Source organism: Procambarus clarkii, chromosome 40 (genome assembly GCF_040958095.1).
Source record: "Procambarus clarkii isolate CNS0578487 chromosome 40, FALCON_Pclarkii_2.0, whole genome shotgun sequence".
In the NCBI taxonomy this organism is placed as follows: Eukaryota; Metazoa; Arthropoda; class Malacostraca; order Decapoda; family Cambaridae; genus Procambarus; species Procambarus clarkii.
The window spans coordinates 35,038,920-35,065,021 of NC_091189.1; the positions used below are offsets into that span (position 1 = coordinate 35,038,920).

The following is a 26,102-nucleotide window of genomic DNA, read 5'->3' on the forward strand; positions in this document are numbered from 1 at the left end:
AACACCTCCCAGCCATCACCACTCAGCCATTACAAACACCACCCAGCCATCACCACCATCACCACCCAGCCATCACTACCATCACCACCCAGCTATCACCACCCAGCCATTACCAACACCACCCAGCCATCACCACCATCACCACCCAGCCATCACTACCATCACCACCCAGCTATCACCACCAACACCACCCAGCCATCACCACCATCACTACCATCACCACCATCACCACCCAGCCATCACCACCAACATCACCCAGCCATCACCACCATCACCACCCAGCCATCACCACCAACACCACCCAGCCATCACCACCAACACCACCCAGCCATCACCACCATCACCACCCAGCCATCACCACCATCACCACCCAGCCATCACCACCAACACCTAACAGCCATCACCACCAACACCACCCAGCCATCACCACCACCACCATCCAGCCATCACTATCATCACCACCCAGCCATCACCACCAACACCACTCAACCATCACCACCATCACCACCAACACCACCCAGCCATCACCACCAACACCATCCAGCCATCACTATCATCACCACCCAGCCATCACCACCAACACCACCCAACCATCACCACCAACACCATCCAGCCATCACCACCATCACCACCCAGCCATCACCATCAACACCAACCAGCCATCACCACCAACACCACCCAGCCATCACCACCAACACCACCCAACCATCACCACCAACACCATCCAGCCATCACTACCATCACCACCCAACCATCACCACCAACACCACCCAGCCATCACCACCATCACCACCCAGCCATCACCACCATCACCACCAACACCACCCAGCCATCACCACCAACACCACCCAGCTATCACCACCAACACCACCCAGCCATCACCAACATCACCACCCAGCCATCACCACCATCACCACCAACACCACCCAGCCATCACCACCAACACCACCCAGCCATCACCACCAACACCACCCAGACATTACCACCGTCACCACCCAGCCATCACCACCATCACCACCCAGCCATCACCACCAACACCACCCAACCATCACCACCAACACCACCCAGCCATCACCACCAACACCACCCAGCCATCTCCACCAACACCACCCAGCCATCACCACCATCACCACCCAGCCATCACCACCATCACCACCCAGCCATCACCACCAACACCACCCAACCATCACCACCAACACCACCCAGCCATCACCACCATCACAACCATCACCACCATGCCATCACCACCATCACCACCCAGCCATCACCACCAACACCACCCAACCATCACCACCAACACCACCCAGCCATCACCTCCAACACCACCCAGCCATCACCACCAACACCACCCAGCCATCACCACCAACACCACCCACCCATCACTACCAACACCACCCAACCATCACCACCAACACCACCCAGCCATCACCACCAACACCACCCAGCCATCACTACCAACACCACCCAACCATCACCACCAACACCACCCAGCCATCACCACCAACACCACCCAGCCATCACTACCAACACCACCCAACCATCACCACCCAACCATCACCACCAACACCACCCAGCCATCACCACCAACACCACCCAGCCATCACCACCAACACCACCCAACCATCACCACCAACACCACCCAGCCATCACCACCCAGCCATCACCACCAACACCACCCAGCCATCACCACCCTGCCATCACCACCAACACCACCCAGCCATCACTACCATCACCACCAACACCACCCAACCATCACCACCATCACCACCCAACCATCACCACCAACACCACCCAGCCATCACCACCAACACCACCCAACCATCACCACCACCCAACCATCACCACCAACACCACCCAGCCATCACCACCAACACCACCCAGCCATCACCACCAACACCACCCAACCATCACCACCAACACCACCCAGCCATCACCACCAACACCACCCAGCCATCACCACCCAGCCATCACCACCAACACCACCCAGCCATCACCACCCAACCATCACCACCCAGCCGTCACTACCATCACCACCAACACCACCCAACCATCACCACCATCACCAGCCAACCATCACCACAACACCACCCAGCCATCACCACCAACACCACCCAGCCATCACCACCAACACCACCCAACCATCACCACCCAGCCATCTCTACCATCACCACCAAAACTACCCAGCCATCACCACCAACACCACCCAACCATCACCACCAACACCACCCAGCCATCACCACCATCACCACCAACATCTCCCAGCCATCACCACCCAACCATCACCACCAACACCACCCAGCCATCACCATCCAACCATCACCACCAACACCACCCAACCATCACCACCAACACCACCCAGCCATCACCACCATCACCACCCAGCAATCACCACCATCAACACCCAGCCATCACCACCAACACCACCCAGCCATCACCACCATCACCACCCAGCTATCACCACCAACACCACCCAGCCATCACCACCAACACCACCCAGCCATCACCACCAACACCACCCAGCCATCACCACCAACACCACCCAGCCATCACCACCAACACCACCCAGCCATCACCACCAACACTACCCAGCAATCACCACCAACACCACCCAGCCATCACCACCAACACCACCCAGCCATCACCACCAACACCACCCAGCCATCACCACCAACACCACCCAGCCATCACCACCAACACCACTCAGCCATCACCACCAACACCTCCCAACCATCACCACCAACACCACCCAACCATCACCACCAACACCACCCAGCCATCACCACCAACACCACCCAACCATCACCACCAACACCACCCAGCTATCACCACCCAGCCATCACCACCAACACCACCCAGCCATCACCACCCAACCATCACCTCCCAGCCATCACTACCATCACCACCAACACCACCCAACCATCACCACCAACACCACCCAACCATCACCACCAACACCACCCAGCCATCACCACCAACACCACCCAGCCATCACCACCAACACCACCCAACCATCACCACCCAGCTATCACTACCATCACCACCAAAACCACCCAGCCATCACCACCAACACCACCCATTTATCACCACCAACACCACCCAGCCATCACCACCAACACCTCCCAGCCATCACCACCCAACCATCACCACCAACACCACCCAGCCATCACCACCCAACCATCACCACCAACACCACCCAACCATCACCACCATCACCACCCAACTATCACCACCAACACCACCCAGCCATCACCACCAACACCACCCAACCATCACCACCAACACCACCCAACCATCACTACCAACTCCACCCAGCCATCACCACCAACACCACCCAGCCATCACCACCAACACTACCCAGCCATCACTTCCAACACCACCCAACCATCACCACCAACACCACCCAGCCATCACCACCAACACCACCCAGCCATCACTACCAACACCACCCAACCATCACCACCATCACCACCCAACCATCACCACCATCACAACCCAGCCATCACCACCATCACAACCCAGCCATCACCACCTTCACCACCCAGCCATCACCACCAACACCACCCAGCCATCACCACCAACACCACCCAACCATCACCACCAACACCACCCAGCCATCACCACCCAGCCATCACCACCAACACCGCCCAACCATCACCACCAACACCACCCAGCCATCACCACCATCACCACCCAGCCATCACCATCAATACCAACCAGCCATCACCACCAACACCACCCAGCCATCACCACCAACACCACCCAACCATCACCACCATCACCACCCAACCATCACCACCAACACCACCCAGCCATCACCACAATCACCACCCAGCCATCACCACAATCACCACCCAGCCATCACCACCATCACCACCAACACCACCCAGCCATCACCACCAACACCACCCAGCCATCACTACCAACACCACCCAGCCATCACCACCATCACCACCCAACCATCACCACCAACACCACCCAGCCATCACCACCAACACCACCCAACCATCACCACCAACACCACCCAACCATCACCACCAACACCACCCAACCATCACCACCATCACCACCCAGCCATCACCACCATCACCATCAACACCACCCAGCCATCACCACCAACACCACCCAACCATCACCACCCAGCCATCACCACCAACACCACCCAGCCATCACCACCAACACCACCCAACCATCACCACCATCACCACCAACACCACCCAGCCATCACCACCAACACCACCCAGCCATCACCACCAACACCACCCAGCCATCACCACCATCACTACCATCACCACCCACCCATCACCACCAACACCACCCAGCCATCACCACCAACACCACCCAGCCATCACCACCAACACCACCCAGCCGTCACCATCAACACCACCCAACCATCACCACCATCACCACCATCACCACCAACACAACCCAGCCATCACCACCAACACCACCCAACCATCACCACCATCACCACCCAGCCATCACCACCAACACCACTCAGCCATCACCACCCAGCCATCACCACGAACACCACCCAGCCATCACCATCATCACTACCATCACCACCCAGCCATCACCACCAACACCACCCAACCATCATCACCATCACCACCCAGCCATCACCACCATCACCACCAACACCACCCAGCCATCACCACCAACACCACCCAACCATCACCACCCAGCCATCACCACCATCACCACCAACACCTCCCAGCCATCACCACTCAGCCATTACTAACACCACCCAGCCATCACCACCATCACCACCCAGCCATCACTACCATCACCACCCAGCTATCACCACCCAGCCATTACCAACACCACCCAGCCATCACCACCATCACCACCCAGCCATCACTACCATCACCACCCAGCTATCACCACCAACACCACCCAGCCATCACCACCATCACTACCATCACCACCATCACCACCCAGCCATCACCACCAACATCACCCAGCCATCACCACCATCACCACCCAGCCATCACCACCAACACCACCCAGCCATCACCACCAACACCACCCAGCCATCTCCACCATCACCACCCAGCCATCACCACCATCACCACCCAGCCATCACCACCAACACCTAACAGCCATCACCACCAACACCACCCAGCCATCACCACCACCACCATCCAGCCATCACTATCATCACCACCCAGCCATCACCACCAACACCACTCAACCATCACCACCATCACCACCAACACCACCCAGCCATCACCACCAACACCATCCAGCCATCACTATCATCACCACCCAGCCATCACCACCAACACCACCCAACCATCACCACCAACACCATCCAGCCATCACCACCATCACCACCCAGCCATCACCATCAACACCAACCAGCCATCACCACCAACACCACCCAGCCATCACCACCAACACCACCCAACCATCACCACCAACACCACCCAGCCATCACTACCATCACCACCCAACCATCACCACCAACACCACCCAGCCATCACCACAATCACCACCCAGCCATCACCACCATCACCACGAACACCACCCAGCCATCACCAACAACACCACCCAGCTATCACCACCAACACCACCCAGCCATCACCAACATCACCACCCAGCCATCACCACCATCACCACCAACACCACCCAGCCATCACCACCAACACCACCCAGCCATCACCACCAACACCACCCAGACATTACCACCGTCACCACCCAGCCATCACCACCATCACCACCCAGCCATCACCACCAACACCACCCAACCATCACCACCAACACCACCCAGCCATCACCACCAACACCACCCAGCCATCTCCACCAACACCACCCAGCCATCACCACCCAGCCATCACCACCATCACCACCCAGCCATCACCACCAACACCACCCAACCATCACCACCAACACCACCCAGCCATCACCACCATCACAACCATCACCACCATGCCATCACCACCATCACCACCCAGCCATCTCCACCAACACCACCCAACCATCACCACCAACACCACCCAGCCATCACCTCCAACACCACCCAGCCATCACCACCAACACCACCCAGCCATCACCACCAACACCACCCAGCCATCAACACCAACACCACCCACCCATCACTACCAACACCACCCAACCATCACCACCAACACCACCCAGCCATCACCACCAACACCACCCAGCCATCACCACCAACACCACCCAGCCATCACCACCAACACCACCCAGCCATCACCACCAACACCACCCAGCCATCACTACCAACACCACCCAACCATCACCACCCAACCATCACCACCAACACCACCCAGCCATCACCACCAACACCACCCAGCCATCACCACCAACACCACCCAACCATCACCACCAACACCACCCAGCCATCACCACCCAGCCATCACCACCAACACCACCCAGCCATCACCACCCAGCCATCACCACCAACACCACCCAGCCATCACTACCATCACCACCAACACCACCCAACCATCACCACCATCACCACCCAACCATCACCACCAACACCACCCAGCCATCACCACCAACACCACCCAACCATCACCACCACCCAACCATCACCACCAACACCACCCAGCCATCACCACCAACACCACCCAGCCATCACCACCAACACAACCCAACCATCACCACCAACACCACCCAGCCATCACCACCAACACCACCCAGCCATCACCACCCAGCCATCACCACCCAGCCATCACCACCAACACCACCCAGCCATCACCACCCAACCATCACCACCCAGCCGTCACTACCATCACCACCAACACCACCCAACCATCACCACCATCACCAGCCAACCATCACCACAACACCACCCAGCCATCACCACCAACACCACCCAGCCATCACCACCAACACCACCCAACCATCACCACCCAGCCATCACTACCATCACCACCAAAACTACCCAGCCATCACCACCAACACCACCCAACCATCACCACCAACACCACCCAGCCATCACCACCATCTCCACCAACATCTCCCAGCCATCACCACCCAACCATCACCACCAACACCACCCAGCCATCACCATCCAACCATCACCACCAACACCACCCAACCATCACCACCAACACCACCCAGCCATCACCACCATCACCACCCAGCAATCACCACCATCAACACCCAGCCATCACCACCAACACCACCCAGCCATCACCACCATCACCACCCAGCCATCACCACCAACACCACCCAGCCATCACCACCAACACCACCCAGCCATCACCACCAACACCACCCAGCCATCACCACCAACACCACCCAGCCATCACCACCAACACCACCCAGCCATCACCACCAACACCACCCAGCAATCACCACCAACACCACCCAGCCATCACCACCAACACCACCCAGCCATCACCACAACACCACCCAGCCATCACCACCAACACCACCCAGCCATCACCACCAACACCACCCAACCATCACCACCCAGCCATCACTACCATCACCACCAAAACTACCCAGCCATCACCACCAACACCACCCAACCATCACCACCAACACCACCCAGCCATCACCACCATCACCACCAACATCTCCCAGCCATCACCACCCAACCATCACCACCAACACCACCCAGCCATCACCATCCAACCATCACCACCAACACCACCCAACCATCACCACCAACACCACCCAGCCATCACCACCATCACCACCCAGCAATCACCACCATCAACACCCAGCCATCACCACCAACACCACCCAGCCATCACCACCATCACCACCCAGCCATCACCACCAACACCACCCAGCCATCACCACCAACACCACCCAGCCATCACCACCAACACCACCCAGCCATCACCACCAACACCACCCAGCCATCACCACCAACACCACCCAGCCATCACCACCAACACCACCCAGCAATCACCACCAACACCACCCAGCCATCACCACCAACACCACCCAGCCATCACCACCAACACCACCCAGCCATCACCACCAACACCACCCAGCCATCACCACCAACACCACTCAGCCATCACCACCAACACCTCCCAACCATCACCACCAACACCACCCAACCATCACCACCAACACCACCCAGCCATCACCACCAACACCACCCAACCATCACCACCAACACCACCCAGCTATCACCACCCAGCCATCACCACCAACACCACCCAGCCATCACCACCCAACCATCACCTCCCAGCCATCACTACCATCACCACCAACACCACCCAACCATCACCACCAACACCACCCAACCATCACCACCAACACCACCCAGCCATCACCACCAACACCACCCAGCCATCACCACCAACACCACCCAACCATCACCACCCAGCTATCACTACCATCACCACCAAAACCACCCAGCCATCACCACCAACACCACCCATTTATCACCACCAACACCACTCAGCCATCACCACCAACACCTCCCAGCCATCACCACCCAACCATCACCACCAACACCACCCAGCCATCACCACCCAACCATCACCACCAACACCACCCAACCATCACCACCATCACCACCCAACTATCACCACCAACACCACCCAGCCATCACCACCAACACCACCCAACCATCACCACCAACACCACCCAACACACCACCAACTCCACCCAGCCATCACCACCAACACCACCCAGCCATCACCACCAACACTACCCAGCCATCACTTCCAACACCACCCAACCATCACCACCAACACCACCCAGCCATCACCACCAACACCACCCAGCCATCACTACCAACACCACCCAACCATCACCACCATCACCACCCAACTATCACCACCATCACCACCCAACCATCACCACCAACACCACCCACCCATCACCACCAACACCACCCAGCCATCACCACCAACACCACCCAACCATCACCACCAACACCACCCAGCCATCACCACCAACACCACCCAGCCATCACCACCAACACCACCCAGCCATCACCACCCAACCATCACCACCCAGTTATCACTACTATCACCACCAACACCACCCAACCATCACCACCAACACCACCCAGCCATCACCACCAACACCACCCAGCCATCACCACCAACACCACCCAACCATCACCACCCAGCCATCACTACCATCACCACCAAAACCACCCAGCCATCACCACCAACACCACCCAACCATCACCACCAACACCACCCATCCATCACCACCATCACCACCAACACCTCCCAGCCATCACCACCCAACCATCACCACCAACACCACCCAGCCATCACCACCCAACCATCACCACCCAACCATCACCACTATCAACACCCAGCCATCACCACCAACACCACCCAGCCATCACCACCATCACCACCCAGCCATCACCACCAACACCACCCAGCCATCACCACCAACACCACCCAGCCATCACCACCAACACCACCCAGCCATCACCACCAACACCACCCAGCCATCACTACCATCACCACCAACACCACCCAGCCATCACTACCATCACCACCAACACCACCCAGCCATCACCACCCAACCATCACCACCAACACCACCCAACCATCACCACCAACACCACCCAACCATCACCACCAACACCACCCAACCATCACCACCAACACCACCCAACCATCACGACCAACACCACCCAACCATCAGCACCATCAACACCCAGCCATCACCACCCAACCATCAGCACCATCAACACCCAGCCATCACCACCCAGCCATCACCACCACCACCACCCAGCCTCATCACATCACCCATCACACATCACTAAGTGCACTTAGCAAGTGTACTGGCCTCCACAGCGCAGAAGAGCACCCTTGTAAGTGATCTGGTGAACCATTCCCTCACAGATATGGTGGAGGCTGACTCCATACACAGTTTCAAATGTAGATAAGATAGAGGCCAGTTGGCTCAGGAATCTGTATATCAGTTGTTTGTCGGTTGAGAGGCGGGACCCAAGAGCCAGAGCTCAACCCCCGCAAGTACAACTAGGTGAGTACACACACACACACACACGTACGCACACATAACCAGGATAACCGAGCACATATATACAAGATAACGACAGCAGCATACTCTACACCGGCAAAAGTTAGAACATCATATAGAAACCTAAGTAAGGAGGCATTTAGGGCGCCTTACACTGCCTACGTATGACCAGTCTTAGAGTATGCCGCGCCATCATGGAGCCCCCACCCGAAGAAACACAGAAGGAAACTAGAAAAAGTTTCAAAAGATTGCAACGAGGCTCGTCCCAGAGTTACAAGGGATGGGATATAAAGAGCGTCTGAAAGAAGTGAACCTGAAGACACTAGAAACAAGAAGAAGGGGGGGGGGGGGGTAAAATGATAGGAAGGTATAAAATACTCTCGGGAATTGACAGAATGGAAATAAACAAAGTGTTCACATTTAATACTAACAGAACGAGAAGACATGGGCGGAAGCTGGAAACTCAGATGAGTCACAGATGTTAGGAAATTTTCTTGTAGTGTGAGAGTAGTGGAAAAATGGAATGCACTTAAGGAGCAGGTTGTGGAAGCAAACTCTATTCATAATTTTAAAACTAGAAATGATTGGGAATTATGACAGGAGTCATTGCTGTAAACAACCGATGGCTAGAAAGGCGGGATCTAAGAGTCAATGCTTGATCCTGAAGGCACAAATACGTTAGTACAAATAGGTGAATACACACACACACACATTCACCCAACACACGCACACGCGCGCGCGCACACACTCTCCAGTTGATTGATGGTTGAGAGGCGGGACCAAAGAGCCAAAGCTCAGCCCCCCCGCAAGCACAACTAGGTGAGTACAACTGGGTGAATACACACACACACACATATATATTAAGGGTGCCTGGTGGCTGAGTGGAGAGCACTCAGGACTCGTAATCCTGGAGACCGGGGTTGGATCCCAGGCGATGGCGGAAAACAAATGGGAAGAGTTTCTTTCACCCTGATACCCCTGTTACCTAGCAGTAAATAGGTACCTGGGAGCTAGACATCTGCTACGAGCAGCTTAATGCGTGAGTGTGAGTGTGAGAGTGAGTGTGTGTGTGTGTGTGTGTGTGTGTGTGTGTGTGTGTGTGTGTGTGTGTGTGTGTGTGTGAGTGTGTGTGTGTGTGTGTGTGTGTGTGTGTGTGAAAAAATGATTGCCGATTCATAGACGGTTGAGAGGCGGGCCGAAAAAGCAGTGCTCAACTCCTGCAAGCACAACTACGTACATATAACTAGGTGAATACATCCACCCAAAACACACATCCACCCAACACACACACACACACACACACGTGAACACAGTGTAGTGATCTTTGAGTATCTGGTAGAGCTAAGATTTATCTCCCCCCAAAAAGAAATAGGAAACCGAAGGCTGGCGTACCGAAAGGGGAATTATGAGATGAGAAGTTTCCTAAGGGTTATACTATGGGACACAGAACTCAGAGCTACGTCTGTACAAGACATGATGGACTATGTCACCCAAAAGTGTTAGGAGGCAGTAAGCAAGTTTATCCCGGCCCAAAAGGAAAAATCCGAGAAGCAAAATAAGAATCCATGGTTTAATAGGGCATGTATGAACGCAAAGGAACTGAACAAAATGGCGTGGAGGTACTTTCGATATAACAGAACACCAGAAAGCAGAGAGATATACCAGAGAGCTAAGAATGAGTATGTCAGTGTGAGAAGAGAAGCAGAGTAAAATGACGAAAATGATATAGCTAATAAAAGCCAAGACCGAACCAAAGCTACTCCACAGTCACATCAGGAGGAAATCAACATTGAAAGAATTGGTGACGAAACATAGAATGGGTGAGGACATGGATACAGTGAATGACAAAGAGGTGTGTGAATAACTCAACAAGAGGATTCAGGAGTTCTTCACAACAGAACAAGGTGAGGTCACTGCGCTAGGAGAAGTGGCAGTAAACCTGGCGGCCTTGGGAGGGTTCGAAATTTCAAGAGATGAAGTCAAGAGACAGATCTGGATGTGAAAAAGGCTGTTGGTCAAGACGGAGTCTCACCATGGGTGTTGTATGAGTGTGCAGTGGCACTTTGCTTGCCAGTCTCCATAGTGTGTAGTAGGTCACTGGAGATGGGAGACCTACCAGAAATATGGAAGATGGCTAATATGGTCCCAATATACAAAAAGGGTGACAGACAAGAGGCACTGAACTACAGGCCAGTTTCCTTAACTTGTATACCATGCAAGGTGATGGAGAGGATCGTGAGAAAAAGGCTCAGAGCATCTGGAGGGACATAGTTTTGTAGCATACCACCAGCATGGGTTCAGAGATGGTAAATCGTGCCTCACAGGTTTAATACAATTCTATGACCATGCAACACAAATTCGGTAAGAAAGAGAAGGGTAGATAGACTGCATTTTCTTGTATTGTTAGAAAGCCTTTGACTCAGTACCCCATAAAAGGCTGTTACAAATGTTGGAGCAACAGGCAAGAGTAAAAGGCAAGGTGCTCCAGTGGATAAAGGAGTATCTAAGCAACTGGAAACAGCGAATAACTGTGAGGGGGAGACATCAGAGTGGCGAGATGTCACCAGTGTAGTCTACCAGGGCTCTGTATTTGGACCCATCCTGTTTCCAATAGTTTATATGCAAACGATCTTCCAGAGGGTATAGACTCATTCCTCTCAATGTTTGCTGGTGATGCAAAAATTATGAAGAGGATTAAGACAGAAAAAGATAGTATGAGGCTATAAAATGAGCAAGACAAACTGAAGGAATGGTCAAACAATTGGCTACTAAAGTTCAACCCATCTTGAGGTTATCTTGAGATGATTTCGGGGCTTTTTAGTGTCCCCGCGGCCCGGTCCTCGACCAGGCCTCCACCCCCAGGAAGCAGCCCGTGACAGCTGGCTAACACCCAGGTACCTATTTTACTGCTAGGTAACAGGGGCATAGGGTGAAAGAAACTCTGCCCATTGTTTCTCGCCGGCGCCTGGGATCGAACCCAGGACCACAGGATCACAAGTCCCGCGTGCTGTCCGCTCGGCTGACCGGCTCCCAAGTAAATGTACGGTAATAAAACTAGGGGTAGGAAATAGGAGGCCAGACACTGGATACAGAATGGGCGATGAAGTCCTTCACGAAACTGACAGAGAGAAATCTAATAATTTATATCACGCCAAACCTGTCTCCTGAAGCCCACATCGAAAGGTCATAAGATTAGCCCACATCGGCGGTGTATGTGAGGCTGTCTAACATCAGAACTGCCTTCAAGAACCTGTGTAAGGAATCTTTCAGAACTTTGTTTACCACATATGTAAGACCAATCCTGGAGTATGCGGCCCCAGCATGGAGCCCGTACTTTGTCAAGCACAAGACGATGCTGGAAAAAGTTCAGAGGTATGCCACTAGGCTAGTCCCAGAACTAATAGCCATGAGTTACGAGGAATGGCTGAGGGAACTTCACCTCACGTCGCTGGAATACACAAGAGCCCGGGGAGACATGATTACCACATACAAAATTCTCAGGGGAATTGACAGGGTAGACAAGGATGGATGATTTAACACGGGTGGTACACACACAAGGGGACACAGGTGGAGGCTGACTCCATATACAGTTTCAAATGTAGATATGATGGAGCCTGAGAAGCCCAGGAATCTCTACATCAGTAGGATGAGACGCGGGACCAAAGAGCCAAAGATCGACCCTTCTCCGCAAGCACAACTAGGTGAGTACATCAACACAACACTCACATCCCCCCCCCCTTTCACACACACACACACACAACCTTGAAATATACTGCAATGATGGTGGTGTGGTGTGGAAAGTATGCGATGATCTGGCTCAGCATTTTGGCTTATCAACAACAGACGCATCTGGGACACATACGGAAACCCTACAATTATGAACACCTGTGAGGAGTGAGCGCTCCCCTTACCAGCAGGAGAGCACCACCACCAGCCATCCAGTCAGAAGCCAAACGTCCTCGTGTCTAACAGCTTCCACAGCGATCTCACCAGCGGTATAGTACGTTGGTACACATTTTGTTTGATGTTTGTGAGGACTGGGTGTTGAGATGGTAGTTGCGAGAGGTGGGGGAGGGGTTATTAAAATGATAATTAGAAGAAAGGTTAACCAGCATGACTATACAGCACTGGAAAGGGATATATGGATTTAGCCCCTGCAATATGTGGACGGAGGGATGGAACGGTACCTAACAATATGGCCATCAGGGATTGAACTTGGACCTCCAAGATACGACACTCTCGTTGTACCGACTAGTCCAAGGAGAAAGAATATAGGTTTGGACTGATAATGGTGATATTCAGATGGTGGTAGCTGTGGTTGGTAGTTGTTATGGTGAGTGGTAGTTATGCTGGGTGGTATGTGTGGTAGGTGTTAGCTGTAGTTGGTAGTAGTTGTGGGGGGGGGGGGGTGTTATTTGTGGTGGGTGATATTTGTGCTGGGGTGATATTTGTGGTGGGGTGATATTTGTGGTGGGGTGATATTTGTGGTGGGGTGATATTTGTAGTGGGAGGTATTTGTGGTGGGTGATATTTGTGGTGGGGTGATATTTGTAGTGGGAGGTATTTGTGGTGGGTGATATTTGTGGTGGGGTGGTAGATGTGGTGGTGAGTGAGGAGCAGATGTTGTTAAAAGTGGGTTGGTATAGTTATTTTGTGATACTAATCTTATGAATCCTGTTACCATATACTTCTCTTACACAGTTCATCTACCATAATCTCTATGTCTACCCTTAATTTCTTAAGGCGTAGAAAAAGCTTCGCCCAGGAACCCACTTGAGAGAATATGAGGAAGGGTGAATAAAGGACGTCGGGTTGTCTAATATAATTATATATGAAATAGAATGCTATTATGAATGCAATAGTTACAATTTTTATCAAATCCCACTTGTGTAATTTGGCTGCCCTTACCAGTACTGGACCGGACCAAACTGGTCACTCTCAACAACTCATCCCCAGCCTATGTCTCTAACCCCGAATCATCACTACAACTCTCTACACTTGGTTAGTCTCCCATATTATACTCTCACACTTCAGACTAGATCCAGGTCACCAAGATCACATCGGGTCCCCTACAAGGCCTGACGGCTGAGAGGACAGCGCTCGGGATTCGTAGTCCTAAGGGTCCGTGTTCGATCCCTGGCGGAGGAGGAAACAAATGGGCAGAGTTTCTTTTACTCTGATTCGTCTGTTCAGTAGCAGTAAATACGTACCTAGGAGTTAGACAGCTGCTACGGGAGGCTTCCTGTGTGTGTGTGTGTGTGTGTGTGTGTGTGTGTGTGTGTGTGTGTGTGTATGTATTGACGTAGTTGTTCTTGCGGGGGTTGAGCTGTGCTCTTTTGGCCCGCCTCTCAACTGTCAATCAATAAACTGTAACTACTAATTTTTTTTCCCACCCACACACAAATACACACCCAGGGAGAAGCTCCATAACAGCTGGCTAACTCCCTGGTACCTATTTACTGCTAGGTAACAGGTGCATCAGGGTGAAAGAAACTTTGCCCATTTGTTTTTGCCTGGTCCGGGAATCGAACCTGGGCCACAGAATTACGAGTACTGTAACTTCCTGCGTTACTTTCTCATTGCCTACTTTATCATACATCCCCGTCTCTCTCTCTCTCTCTCTCCTAAAGATCTGGTCGACAAGATGAGGACGGTTCCTAAGGCCTTAGCGCTCCTGACAGCGATAGTGGTCGTTACTGTGGTTTTCTTCAACCGTCCAGTTGTGCGAGACGACCACAGGAATAGAAAAGACAACTATTCTGCTCTCCAGAAACAAATGGTGAGATTAACTAATTGCACTATGTAATTTTTTTTATCCATTGTTAGTGTTATTAACTAACTCCTTATGCCTCCGACGCATTTAAAATGACAATTATTCCCCTCAAACTTTGGTCTGACTTTTGGTTTAGAGTTTAGGGAAGATGTCATTGACGGGCACTTGAAGGCTGCCGGTTCCTTACTAGAGCTGGGACAAGTACCTTCAAGACGTCTTCCTTAAGCTGTCTGAGGCGAAGGTCAAGGCAAAGTTCAAGGGGAAGTGAACTATCAGGGGAAAACCCCAAGTCATTACGTCTATATTGTACATTAAAGGGAACAGAATATGGAATTTGGGATGGGACGGAGGGAAGGAATGGAGTCAAACACAACTTTTACCTAGAATTATGGCTCGTGTCATGTTAGGTGGTGCTTATATAATAATGATGGTAGTTAATGAGTGTCATGTTATTGAATCAAGTCTGACTGTCCTGTTGGGAAACCAATCATATTTGCACGTGATTCGCATGTTTGTAACTTTCGAATTGCTAAGGAACTTATAGTTCGGCCCGACATGCATATGTTGGTGATTGTCGTCTTGCTGAATGATGCCCAGTAGTTTAAAACACAGGAGCATTGCAGTATGCATGAGAACACTGCAATAGGTGTTGGAAATTTTCCAACACTAATACATCATATCTTGTATTATAATACATCACCATTGTATTAATCGTAGTGATTACTAAACCTACTAATTTGTAGAACTAATTCAATTAATGTTTCTATTACGAAGCAATATTTGCCAAATTCTTCCTACAGTCAGAATGACGCCGGGAGGTATCGACAGGCTAAAACATGAATTCTCTCCACATTTAGTTGCATCTAAACAGAGTTTAGTTAGTTACATTCCTTTACTAAGGATCTTCGTTTATTTAGTTGATTATTTACATAGCATATTATTGCTTACTGAATTCGTTAATTTAGGTGTATTAATAACTACAGTGGAAATTATTATAGTATAAAACAATATATAATATTCCTTTCATTTATTTTGTGCAGTCTTAGTAAGCTAAATCGCACTATGCAAAAATTATATTGCGCCTTATTATAAATATCAGTGATATAAATATCAGTCACAAGTCTTCATTTCCCTGATTAATAATAAGTAAATAAAATACTTTAAGCTCGAGATCACTTTGAGTGTTCCGCGCATGCGTATCGCAGCCAGGGAGGAAGGAGAGTCCACTTGCGTGGAGGACGCCATATTAGCAGCGTGAGAGAGATCACCTGCAGATCCAGCTGATAAAGTTTTGTCTAGGAGTTTAATGTAGTAACGTCCTATTAAGGTTTGATAAAGTATGCATACGTAACAAACTGGTAGGTTAATTACTCGTCATCAAGTGGCATGAAGACCCTGAAACCAATAGTTAGTTCAGGTCTATTTACGGTCTCCTCTCTTGCAATATTCCGTAATTTATATAGGAATTTATAGTTTATTCATTTCTGCAGAAGAATTCTGCAGTGACAGATATTTAGGAAGAATTCCGTATTAAATGTATCTGTAATTAGTTACGTAGAAGAGTTTTACATTGTAATTGCCTTCCAGCTCCCGAGGCCACGTCAAGCGAGGCGCTAGGCTTCCCCACCTTCATGTTCAACAATTTGTCAGACGCAACATGTCGTCAGTGGAGTGTGGCAACCGATTTCATCTCTCTTAATTTCATAGCTAAGCTGTTAATTGTTATTGTAGAGAAATAACCAATGTAGATACTTTAATGATCTAATGAGATCAATTATACTAACCCATTTATTTGACCATATACATGGCCTTATTATTGTAGTATTTTGAGGTACATTTCCCTCTAATTATGCTTATATAATCAATTTCATTTACTTACATATTAATCTGGCAAAGAACCAGCGCCAGAATCATGCTTGGGATATATTAATCTTTTTGCATGTAACCTCCCATTTCAGGTGAGAAGATTTGATTCATAAAATACAGACCCCTTGAATATTCAATGTAATATTAATTAAAACATCCATAGGACTCTAGTTCCTGTAGTAAAATATCAAACCATTTGCTCTACTCTCTATTCTACTGTCTAAAAAAGTGGTGGTCCTTCGTAAGTTATCAAATAGTATCAATTTAAATGATGTACTTGAGTCAAGTTTTCCCACAATAGGCATGAGAACACTGCAACAAGCATTAGAACATTGCAATAGGCCTTACAATGACTTATGAGGGACCATATGAATGTAACTCTTAAAATTTTCCTGAATTAAAAGGATTTCTTCCTAGTTTTGTCTTCAGTCGATATATCCTCTTAGGAGAATGGGAAGCGACTCATTTGTTTATACAGTATAAGAAATAATGTGTGTACTCAGCTGGTTGTATTCACCTAGTTGTGCTTGCGGGGGTTGAGCGTTGGCTCTTTGGTCCCGCCTCTCAACTGATGCACAGGTTCCTGAGTCTATTGGGCTCTATCATATCTGCATTTCAAACAGTGTATGGAGTAAAAGTTGTTTCTAATATCTCTGTGGCTCATTTGGGCACCCAATTTCCACCTGCGTCCCCTAGTGCGTGTGTACCTTGTATTAAATAGCCTGTCTTGATTTACCCTGTCAATTCCTTTGAAAATCTGTGGTGATTACCTCAGACCAAATAGAATCTGTGGTAGTGGACCCAATACCCAACCTACTGCCCGCAGGCTGGGTATTGGATCCGCTACCACCTGTTTGATGGGTATCAAAATCAAATCAAATCAACAAAAAAATAAAATGGCGGAAATCACCAGCAGTTTTACAAGTTGGTTAACAAAACTGTATTGTTTGAAAATAGCAAGACATGGGATGACTTGTTAAGTCATTTAGGGTGGGGGGGAGGGGTATGGTAGGTTACATGGAGTTTATTAGGTAGTACTTCGTTTTTGCTCTTAAACTGATTGAGAGATACAACCTTTTTCCATGATTGGGAAGGTCACTCCACATTTTGGGTCCCTTGATTTCTAGAGCATTTCTAGTTTTGTTAGGTCGCACTCTTGGAATATCAAACAGGTATTTGTGTCTGGTGTGGTGCCCATGGGTTCTGTTACAACCTTCTAGGAAGCGTTTAAGGTCAGGATTGGCATTACAGTTCAGAGTTTAAATATATAGAATACACTTGAGAGGATGTGTAGTGACTTAATATCTAACACATTCAAAGACTTAAGTAAAGGTACCAAGATCTGTCAGGGGCCAGAGACTGATATTGTTCTAATAGCAGCTTTGTGTTGACTAATTAGAAGACGTAGAAGATTTTGGGTTGTAGAACCCCAAGCACAAATATCATAATTCAGATAAGGATAGATGAGAGAGTAATAGAGCGTCACCAGGGCTGGACGTTCATAATATTTGATCTTTGAAAGAATGTCAACAGTTTTAGATTTTTTTTTGCAATATTTTGAATGTGGCCCTGGAAATTAAGCTTATTATCGATGAGAACACCAACACCAAGAATACCATCTATTTTGTTACTAATTTGGATATTGTTTATTCGTAGATTAAATTGATCTGAGGATTTATTACCAAATAAAATATAAAAGATTTTGTGAATGTTAAGGGTGAGCTTGTTAGCAGGTTGCCAAAGATGGACTTTATTTAGTTCAGAATTCACTATCATTCAGAGTAAGAAAGAAGGTTAGGACTAGAGAAAATGAAAGTTGTTTCGTCAGCAAATAAAATTGGGTTGACGTGTTGAGAGACATTTGGAAGGTCATTAAAGAAGATGAGCAAAAGGAGAGGGCCAAGTATGCTGCCCTGTGGAACACCCAATTTTGATGGGTAGAGTGGGAGCAATGGAAATATTCACAGAAATATACTGGAGCCTGTCACTAAGGTAAGACTGAAGGTTTTGGAGGGAGTGACCTCTGACTCAATAATGATGTAATTTAAGAAGGTTTTGGATCCTTACGTAGGTCAACAAATAACCGAACAGGGGACTTATTTTTATCAAGAGCTGCATGTATGAAGTTAATCATACTAATCAGTGCATCGTTAGTGCTTCTTTTGGGTCTGAAGCCATATTGGCAAGAGCTAAGTATATCGTGTTTGGTTAGGTAAGAGTAAAGCTGCATGTAGAATAGGTTTTCCGATATTTTTGACATGGTTGGCAGACTTGATATAAGTCTGAAAATGTTTACATCAGTGAGATCACCAAATTTATGGACTGAAGGTTACCTTGAGATTATCTTGATGATTTCGGGGCTTTTTAGTGCCCCCGCGGCCCGGTCCTCGACCAGGCCTCCACCCCCAGAAAGTAGCCCGTGACAGCTGACTAACACCCAAGTACCTATTTTACTGCTAGGTAACAGGGGCATAGGGTGAAAGAAACTTTGCCCATTATTTCTCGCCGGCGCCTGGGGTCGAACCCAGGACCACAGGATCACAAGCTCAGTGTGCTGTCCGCTCGGCCGACCGGCTCCCTACTTGCTACCTACCAGGTTACTCTCGCTTTTTTTTTTTTTTTAGAATATCCGGAAAGGTTTGGAGTTCAAGTGATATGTTGTAAAGCAATGCAATGGCAGGAGCAAGAAATCTGGAGTTTTTTCCTCCAGATTTGTCCTCAGTAGATATCTATTTTGCCTCTTTAGGGATAATAGAGTAAGATATATGTTCAATTTTGATTTTAATTTACATGTTCAATAATAAATTGTATAATTGGTCCAGTGGTATTTAGTTAATTCCCCTTTTTAATATATTTTCCTACTTGGTCATTTGTATATGTGGTTGAGGGTTGACTTGGAAAGTTCCTGTGTTCTCCTCCATCTTACGAATATTAAAGTCGCTCTTGAATCCCCCTTTCAGTTCAGTAAGATTACAGTATTAATCCATTAAGATTTATTTACTTGCCTCTTTGAGTTCCATGATTATTGAGTCCTTTTCTTCCTGGGGAAACAAATAATTTAGACACATTCATTTATGTTTGGGAAAGTGGTGGCAGTGTTTTAATGATTTTATTATTAATTATAAAATAATAACCCCTATTCTTATTGTGTCTTCCTCATTTAATATTCATCTTATATTCGTGGCAGTCCAGTGAGGGGTCATACTGGACTATAACAGTGTTAAGCTGGGGTATGGAGTGAAGAGGGAAAGAGTAGAGAGACGTAGGGTTAAGGGTTATTACAACAAGGGTAGCGTTAAGAACTATTACAATGTTGGATATTACACCGACGGCACTTTGATGGTAATCTTGGGCATAGTCGTGTTATCAAATCACCTCCTGTTTGTGGGGCCACGTGAGCAACACATATGCGAACAAGCCTGAATGGTTCCCCAGGCATATATGCAACTGAAAACCAGATGCATAGTGTTCCTGGCAATATTGGTTCGAGTCACTTCTGGGGTGACTCGAACTCCCTTTTATTAATAAATATAAATATATTATATATATATATATATATATATATATATATATATATATATATATATATATATATATATATATGTCGTACCTAGTAGCCAGAACTCACTTCTCAGCCTACTATGCAAGGCCCGATTGGCCTAATAAGCCAAGTTTTCATGAATTAATTGTTTTTCGACTACCTAACCTACCTAACCTAACCTAACCTAACTTTTTCGGCTACCTAACCTAACCTAACCTATAAAGAACGGTTAGGTTAGGTTAGGTAGGGTTGGTTAGGTTCTGTCATATATCTACGCTAATTTTAACTCCAATAAAAAAAAATTGACCTCATACATAATGAAATGGGTAGGTTTATCATTTCATAAGAAAAAAATTAGAGAAAATATATTAATTCAGGAAAACTTGGCCTATTAGGCAAATCGGGCCTTGCATAGTAGGCTGAGAAGTGAGTTCTGGCTACTAGGTACGACATATATATATATATATATATATATATATATATATATATATATATATATATATATATATATATATATATATATATATATATATATATATATATAACTGAAAACTCACACCCCAGAAGTGACTCGAACCCATACTCCCAGAAGCAACGCAACTGGTATGTACAAGACGCCTTAATCCACTTGACCATCACGACCGGACATAATGAGGTGATAGCCGAGGCTATATGAACCACCCCACCGCCGGCACTCGGATAGTTATCTTGGGCATAGCATTTTACCAAATCACTTCATTCTTTGGGGCACACGTGAGGAACACAAATGCGAACAAGCCTGAATGGTCCCCAGGACATATGCAACTGAAAACTCACACCCCAGAAGTGACTCGAACCCATACTCCCAGAAGCAACGCAACTGGTATGTACAAGACGCCTTAATCCACTTGACCATCACGACCGGACATAATGAGGTGATAGCCGAGGCTATATGAACCACCCCACCGCCGGCACTAGGATAGTTATCTTGGGCATAGCATTTTACCAAATCACCTCATTCTTTGGGGCACACGTGAGGAACACAAATGCGAACAAGCCTGAATGGTCCCCAGGACATATGCAACTGAAAACTCACACCCCAGAAGTGACTCGAACCCATACTCCCAGAAGCAACGCAACTGGTATGTACAAGACGCCTTAATCCACTTGACCATCACGACCGGACAATGAGGTGATAGCCGAGGCTATATGAACCACCCCACCGCCGGCACTCGGATAGTTATCTTGGGCATAGCATTTTACCAAATCACCTCATTCTTTGGGGCACACGTGAGGAACACAAATGCGAACAAGCCTGAATGGTCCCCAGGACATAAGCAACTGAAAACTCACACCCCAGAAGTGACTCGAACCCATACTCCCAGAAGCAACGCAACTGGTATGTACAAGACGCCTTAATCCACTTGACCATCACGACCGGACAATGCTATGCCCAAGATAAAAAATGCTATGCCCAAGATAACTATCCGAGTGCCGGCGGTGGGGTGGTTCATATAGCTTTGGCTATCACCTCATTATGTCCGGTCGTGATGGTCAAGTGGATTAAGGCGTCTTGTACATACCAGTTGCGTTGCTTCTGGGAGTATGGGTTCGAGTCACTTCTGGGGTGTGAGTTTTCAGTTGCATATGTCCTGGGGACCATTCAGGCTTGTTCGCATTTGTGTTCCTCACGTGTGCCCCAAAGAATGAGGTGATTTGGTAAAATGCTATGCCCAAGATAACTATCCGAGTGCCAGCGGTGGGGTGGTTCATATAGCCTCGGCTATCACCTCATTATGTCCGGTCGTGATGGTCAAGTGGATTAAGGCGTCTTGTACATACCAGTTGCGTTGCTTCTGGGAGTATGGGTTCGAGTCACTTCTGGGGTGTGAGTTTTCAGTTGCATATGTCCTGGGGACCATTCAGGCTTGTTCGCATTTGTGTTCCTCACGTGTGCCCCAAAGAATGAGGTGATTTGGTAAAATGCTATGCCCTAGATAACTATCCGAGTGCCGGCGGTGGGGTGGTTCATATAGCCTCGGCTATCACCTCATTATGTCCGGTCGTGATGGTCAAGTGGATTAAGGCGTCTTGTACATACCAGTTGCGTTGCTTCTGGGAGTATGGGTTCGAGTCACTTCTGGGGTGTGAGTTTTCAGTTGCATATGTCCTGGGGACCATTCAGGCTTGTTCGCATATATATATATATATATATATATATATATATATATATATATATATATATATATATATATATATTGGTGTATACTGGCAGCAGGTTTTCTTTCAAACATGTTTCATTGAATATGACCGCATATTCTGTATTTATTATTTTCTGGTTTATGGCTTCTATCCCTCTAACTATTTTCTTAGCATCAGGGCTTAATTGAAATAGGCGTTCTCCAAAACTCATTTTCGTACTTTTAAGGTGAAGAAAAGAAGTGATTTACTATAGAGTGTATTACACTTATTTGTATAATTTGCACGACGAATAATTTGTATAATTCGTCGTGCAAATTATACAAATAAGTGTAATACACTCTATAGTAAATCACTTCTTTTCTTCACCTTAAAACTACGAAAATGAGTTTTGGAGAACTCCTATTTCAATTAAGCCCTGATGCTAAGAAAATAGTTAGAGGGATAGAAGCCCTAAACCAGAAAATAATAAATACAGAATATGCGGTCATATTCAATGAAATATATATATATATATATATATATATATATATATATATATATATATATATATATATATATATATATATATATATATGTCGTACCTAGTAGCCAGAATGCACTTCTCGGCCTACTATGCAAGGCCCGATTTGCCTAATAAGCCAAGTTTTCATGAATTAATTGTTTTTCGACTACCTAACCTACCTAACCTAACCTAACCTAACTTTTTCGGCCACCTAACCTAACCTAACCTATTAGGATAGGTTAGGTTAGGTTAGGTAGGGTTGGTTAGGTTCGGTCATATATCTACGTTAATTTTAACTCCAATAAAAAAAAATGACCTCATACATAATGAAATGGGTAGGTTTATCATTTCATAAGAAAAAAATTAGAGAAAATATATTAATTCATGAAAACTTGGCTTATTAGGCAAATCGGGCCTTGCATAGTAGGCTGAGAAGTGCGTTCTGGCTACTAGGTACGACATATATATATATATATATATATATATATATATATATATATATATATGTCGTACCTAATAGCCAGAACGCACTTCTCAGCCTACTATTCAAGGCCCGATTTGCCTAATAAGCCAAGTTTTCATGAATTAATGTTTTTTCGTCTACCTAACCTACCTAACCTAACCTAACCTAGCTTTTTTTGGCTACCTAACCTAACCTTACCTATAAATATAGGTTAGGTTAGGTTAGGTAGGGTTGGTTAGGTTCGGTCATATATCTACGTTAATTTTAACTCCAATAAAAAAAATTGACCTCATACATAGAGAAAAGGGTTGCTTTATCATTTCATAAGAAAAAAATTATAGTAAATATATTAATTCAGGAAAACTTGGCTTATTAGGCAAATCGGGCCTTGAATAGTAGGCTGAGAAGTGAGTTCTGGCTACTAGGTACGACATATATATATATATATATATATATATATATATATATACACGCCGTACCTAGTTGCCAGAATGCACTTTTCGGCCTACTATGCAAGGCCCGATTTGCCTAATAGGCCGAGTACTGTGTTCTGTCTACTAAGTACAACATACTTATATACTGATTATATATATATATATATATATATATATATATATATATATATATATATATATATATATATATATATATATATATATATATGTATTATACTTACCGAGTTGTGCTTGCGAGGATTGAGCTCTGGCTCTTTTGGTCCCGCCTCTCAACGGTCAATCAACTAATGTACAGGTTCCTGAGCCTATTGGGCTCTATCATATCTACACTTAAAGCTGTGTATGGAGTCAGCCTCCACCACATCACTTCCTAATGCATTCCATTTGTCTACTACTATGACACTGAAAAAATTCTTTCTAACGTCTCTATGGCTCATTTGGGCACTCAATTTCCACCTGTGTCCCCTAGTGCGTGTGCCTTTTGTGTTAAATAGTCTATCTTTATCTACCCTATGAATTCCTCTTAGAATCTTGTATGTGGTGGTCATGTCCCCTCTAACTCTTCTGTTTTCCAGCGACGTGAGGTTTAATTCTCGTAGTCTCTCCTCGTAGGTAATACCTCTCAGCTCGGGTACTAGTCTGATGGCAAACCTTTGAACCTTTTCCAGTTTAGTCGTATGCTTGACTAGATATGGACTCCATGCTTGGGCTGCATACTCCAGGATTGGTCTGTCCTCTGTCTACACCAGACGTAGGTGGTATACAAAGTCCTGAATGATTCCTTACACAAGTGTCTAAATGCCGTTCTTATGTTAGCCAACCTGGCATATGCTGCTGATGTTTTCCTCTTGATATTGGCTTCAGGGGACAGGTCAGGCGTGATATCAACCCCCAGATCCTTCTCTCACTCTGACTCTTGAAGAATTTCACCTCCCAAATGATACCTTGTAACTGACCTCCTGCTCCCTACACCTACCTTCATTATATTACATTTGCTTTGGTTAAACTCTAACAACCATTTGTTTAACCATTCCTTCAGTTTGTCTAGGTCGTCTTAAAGCCTCAAGCAGTCCTCTGTCTTAATCCTTCTCATAATTTTGGCATCGTCAGCAAACATTGAGATGAATGAGTCTATACCCTCCGGGAGATCGTTTACGTATATCAGAAACAGAATAGGACCGAGTACAGAGCCCTGTGAGACTCCACTGGTGACTTCACGCCAATCTGAGGTCTCACTCCTCACTAACTCTCTGCTTCCTATTGCTTAGGAAGCAGAGAGATCCCTTATCCACTGGAGCACCTTACCAGCTACACCTGCCTGTCTCTCCAGCTTATGTACCAGCCTCATATGCGGTACCGTGTCAAAGGCTTTCCGA

The 26,102-nt window shown here is 47.6% G+C and overlaps 1 protein-coding gene across 3 annotated transcripts in view; it reads left to right on the forward strand.

Moving 5' to 3' along the window:
- Nucleotides 1–26,102, forward strand: part of LOC123757791 (uncharacterized) — a 75,023-nt gene that overhangs the window by 39,466 nt on the left and 9,455 nt on the right. For 2 of the 3 annotated variants that reach the window (XM_069338955.1, XM_069338953.1), the window contains exon 2: nt 15,576–15,724. In XM_069338955.1, the coding sequence (XP_069195056.1) occupies nt 15,576–15,724 (149 nt within the window). Of the gene's footprint in view, nt 1–13,861; nt 13,946–15,575; nt 15,725–26,102 lie in introns of those variants that run through there. The other variant, XM_069338954.1, reaches the window with a different exon arrangement.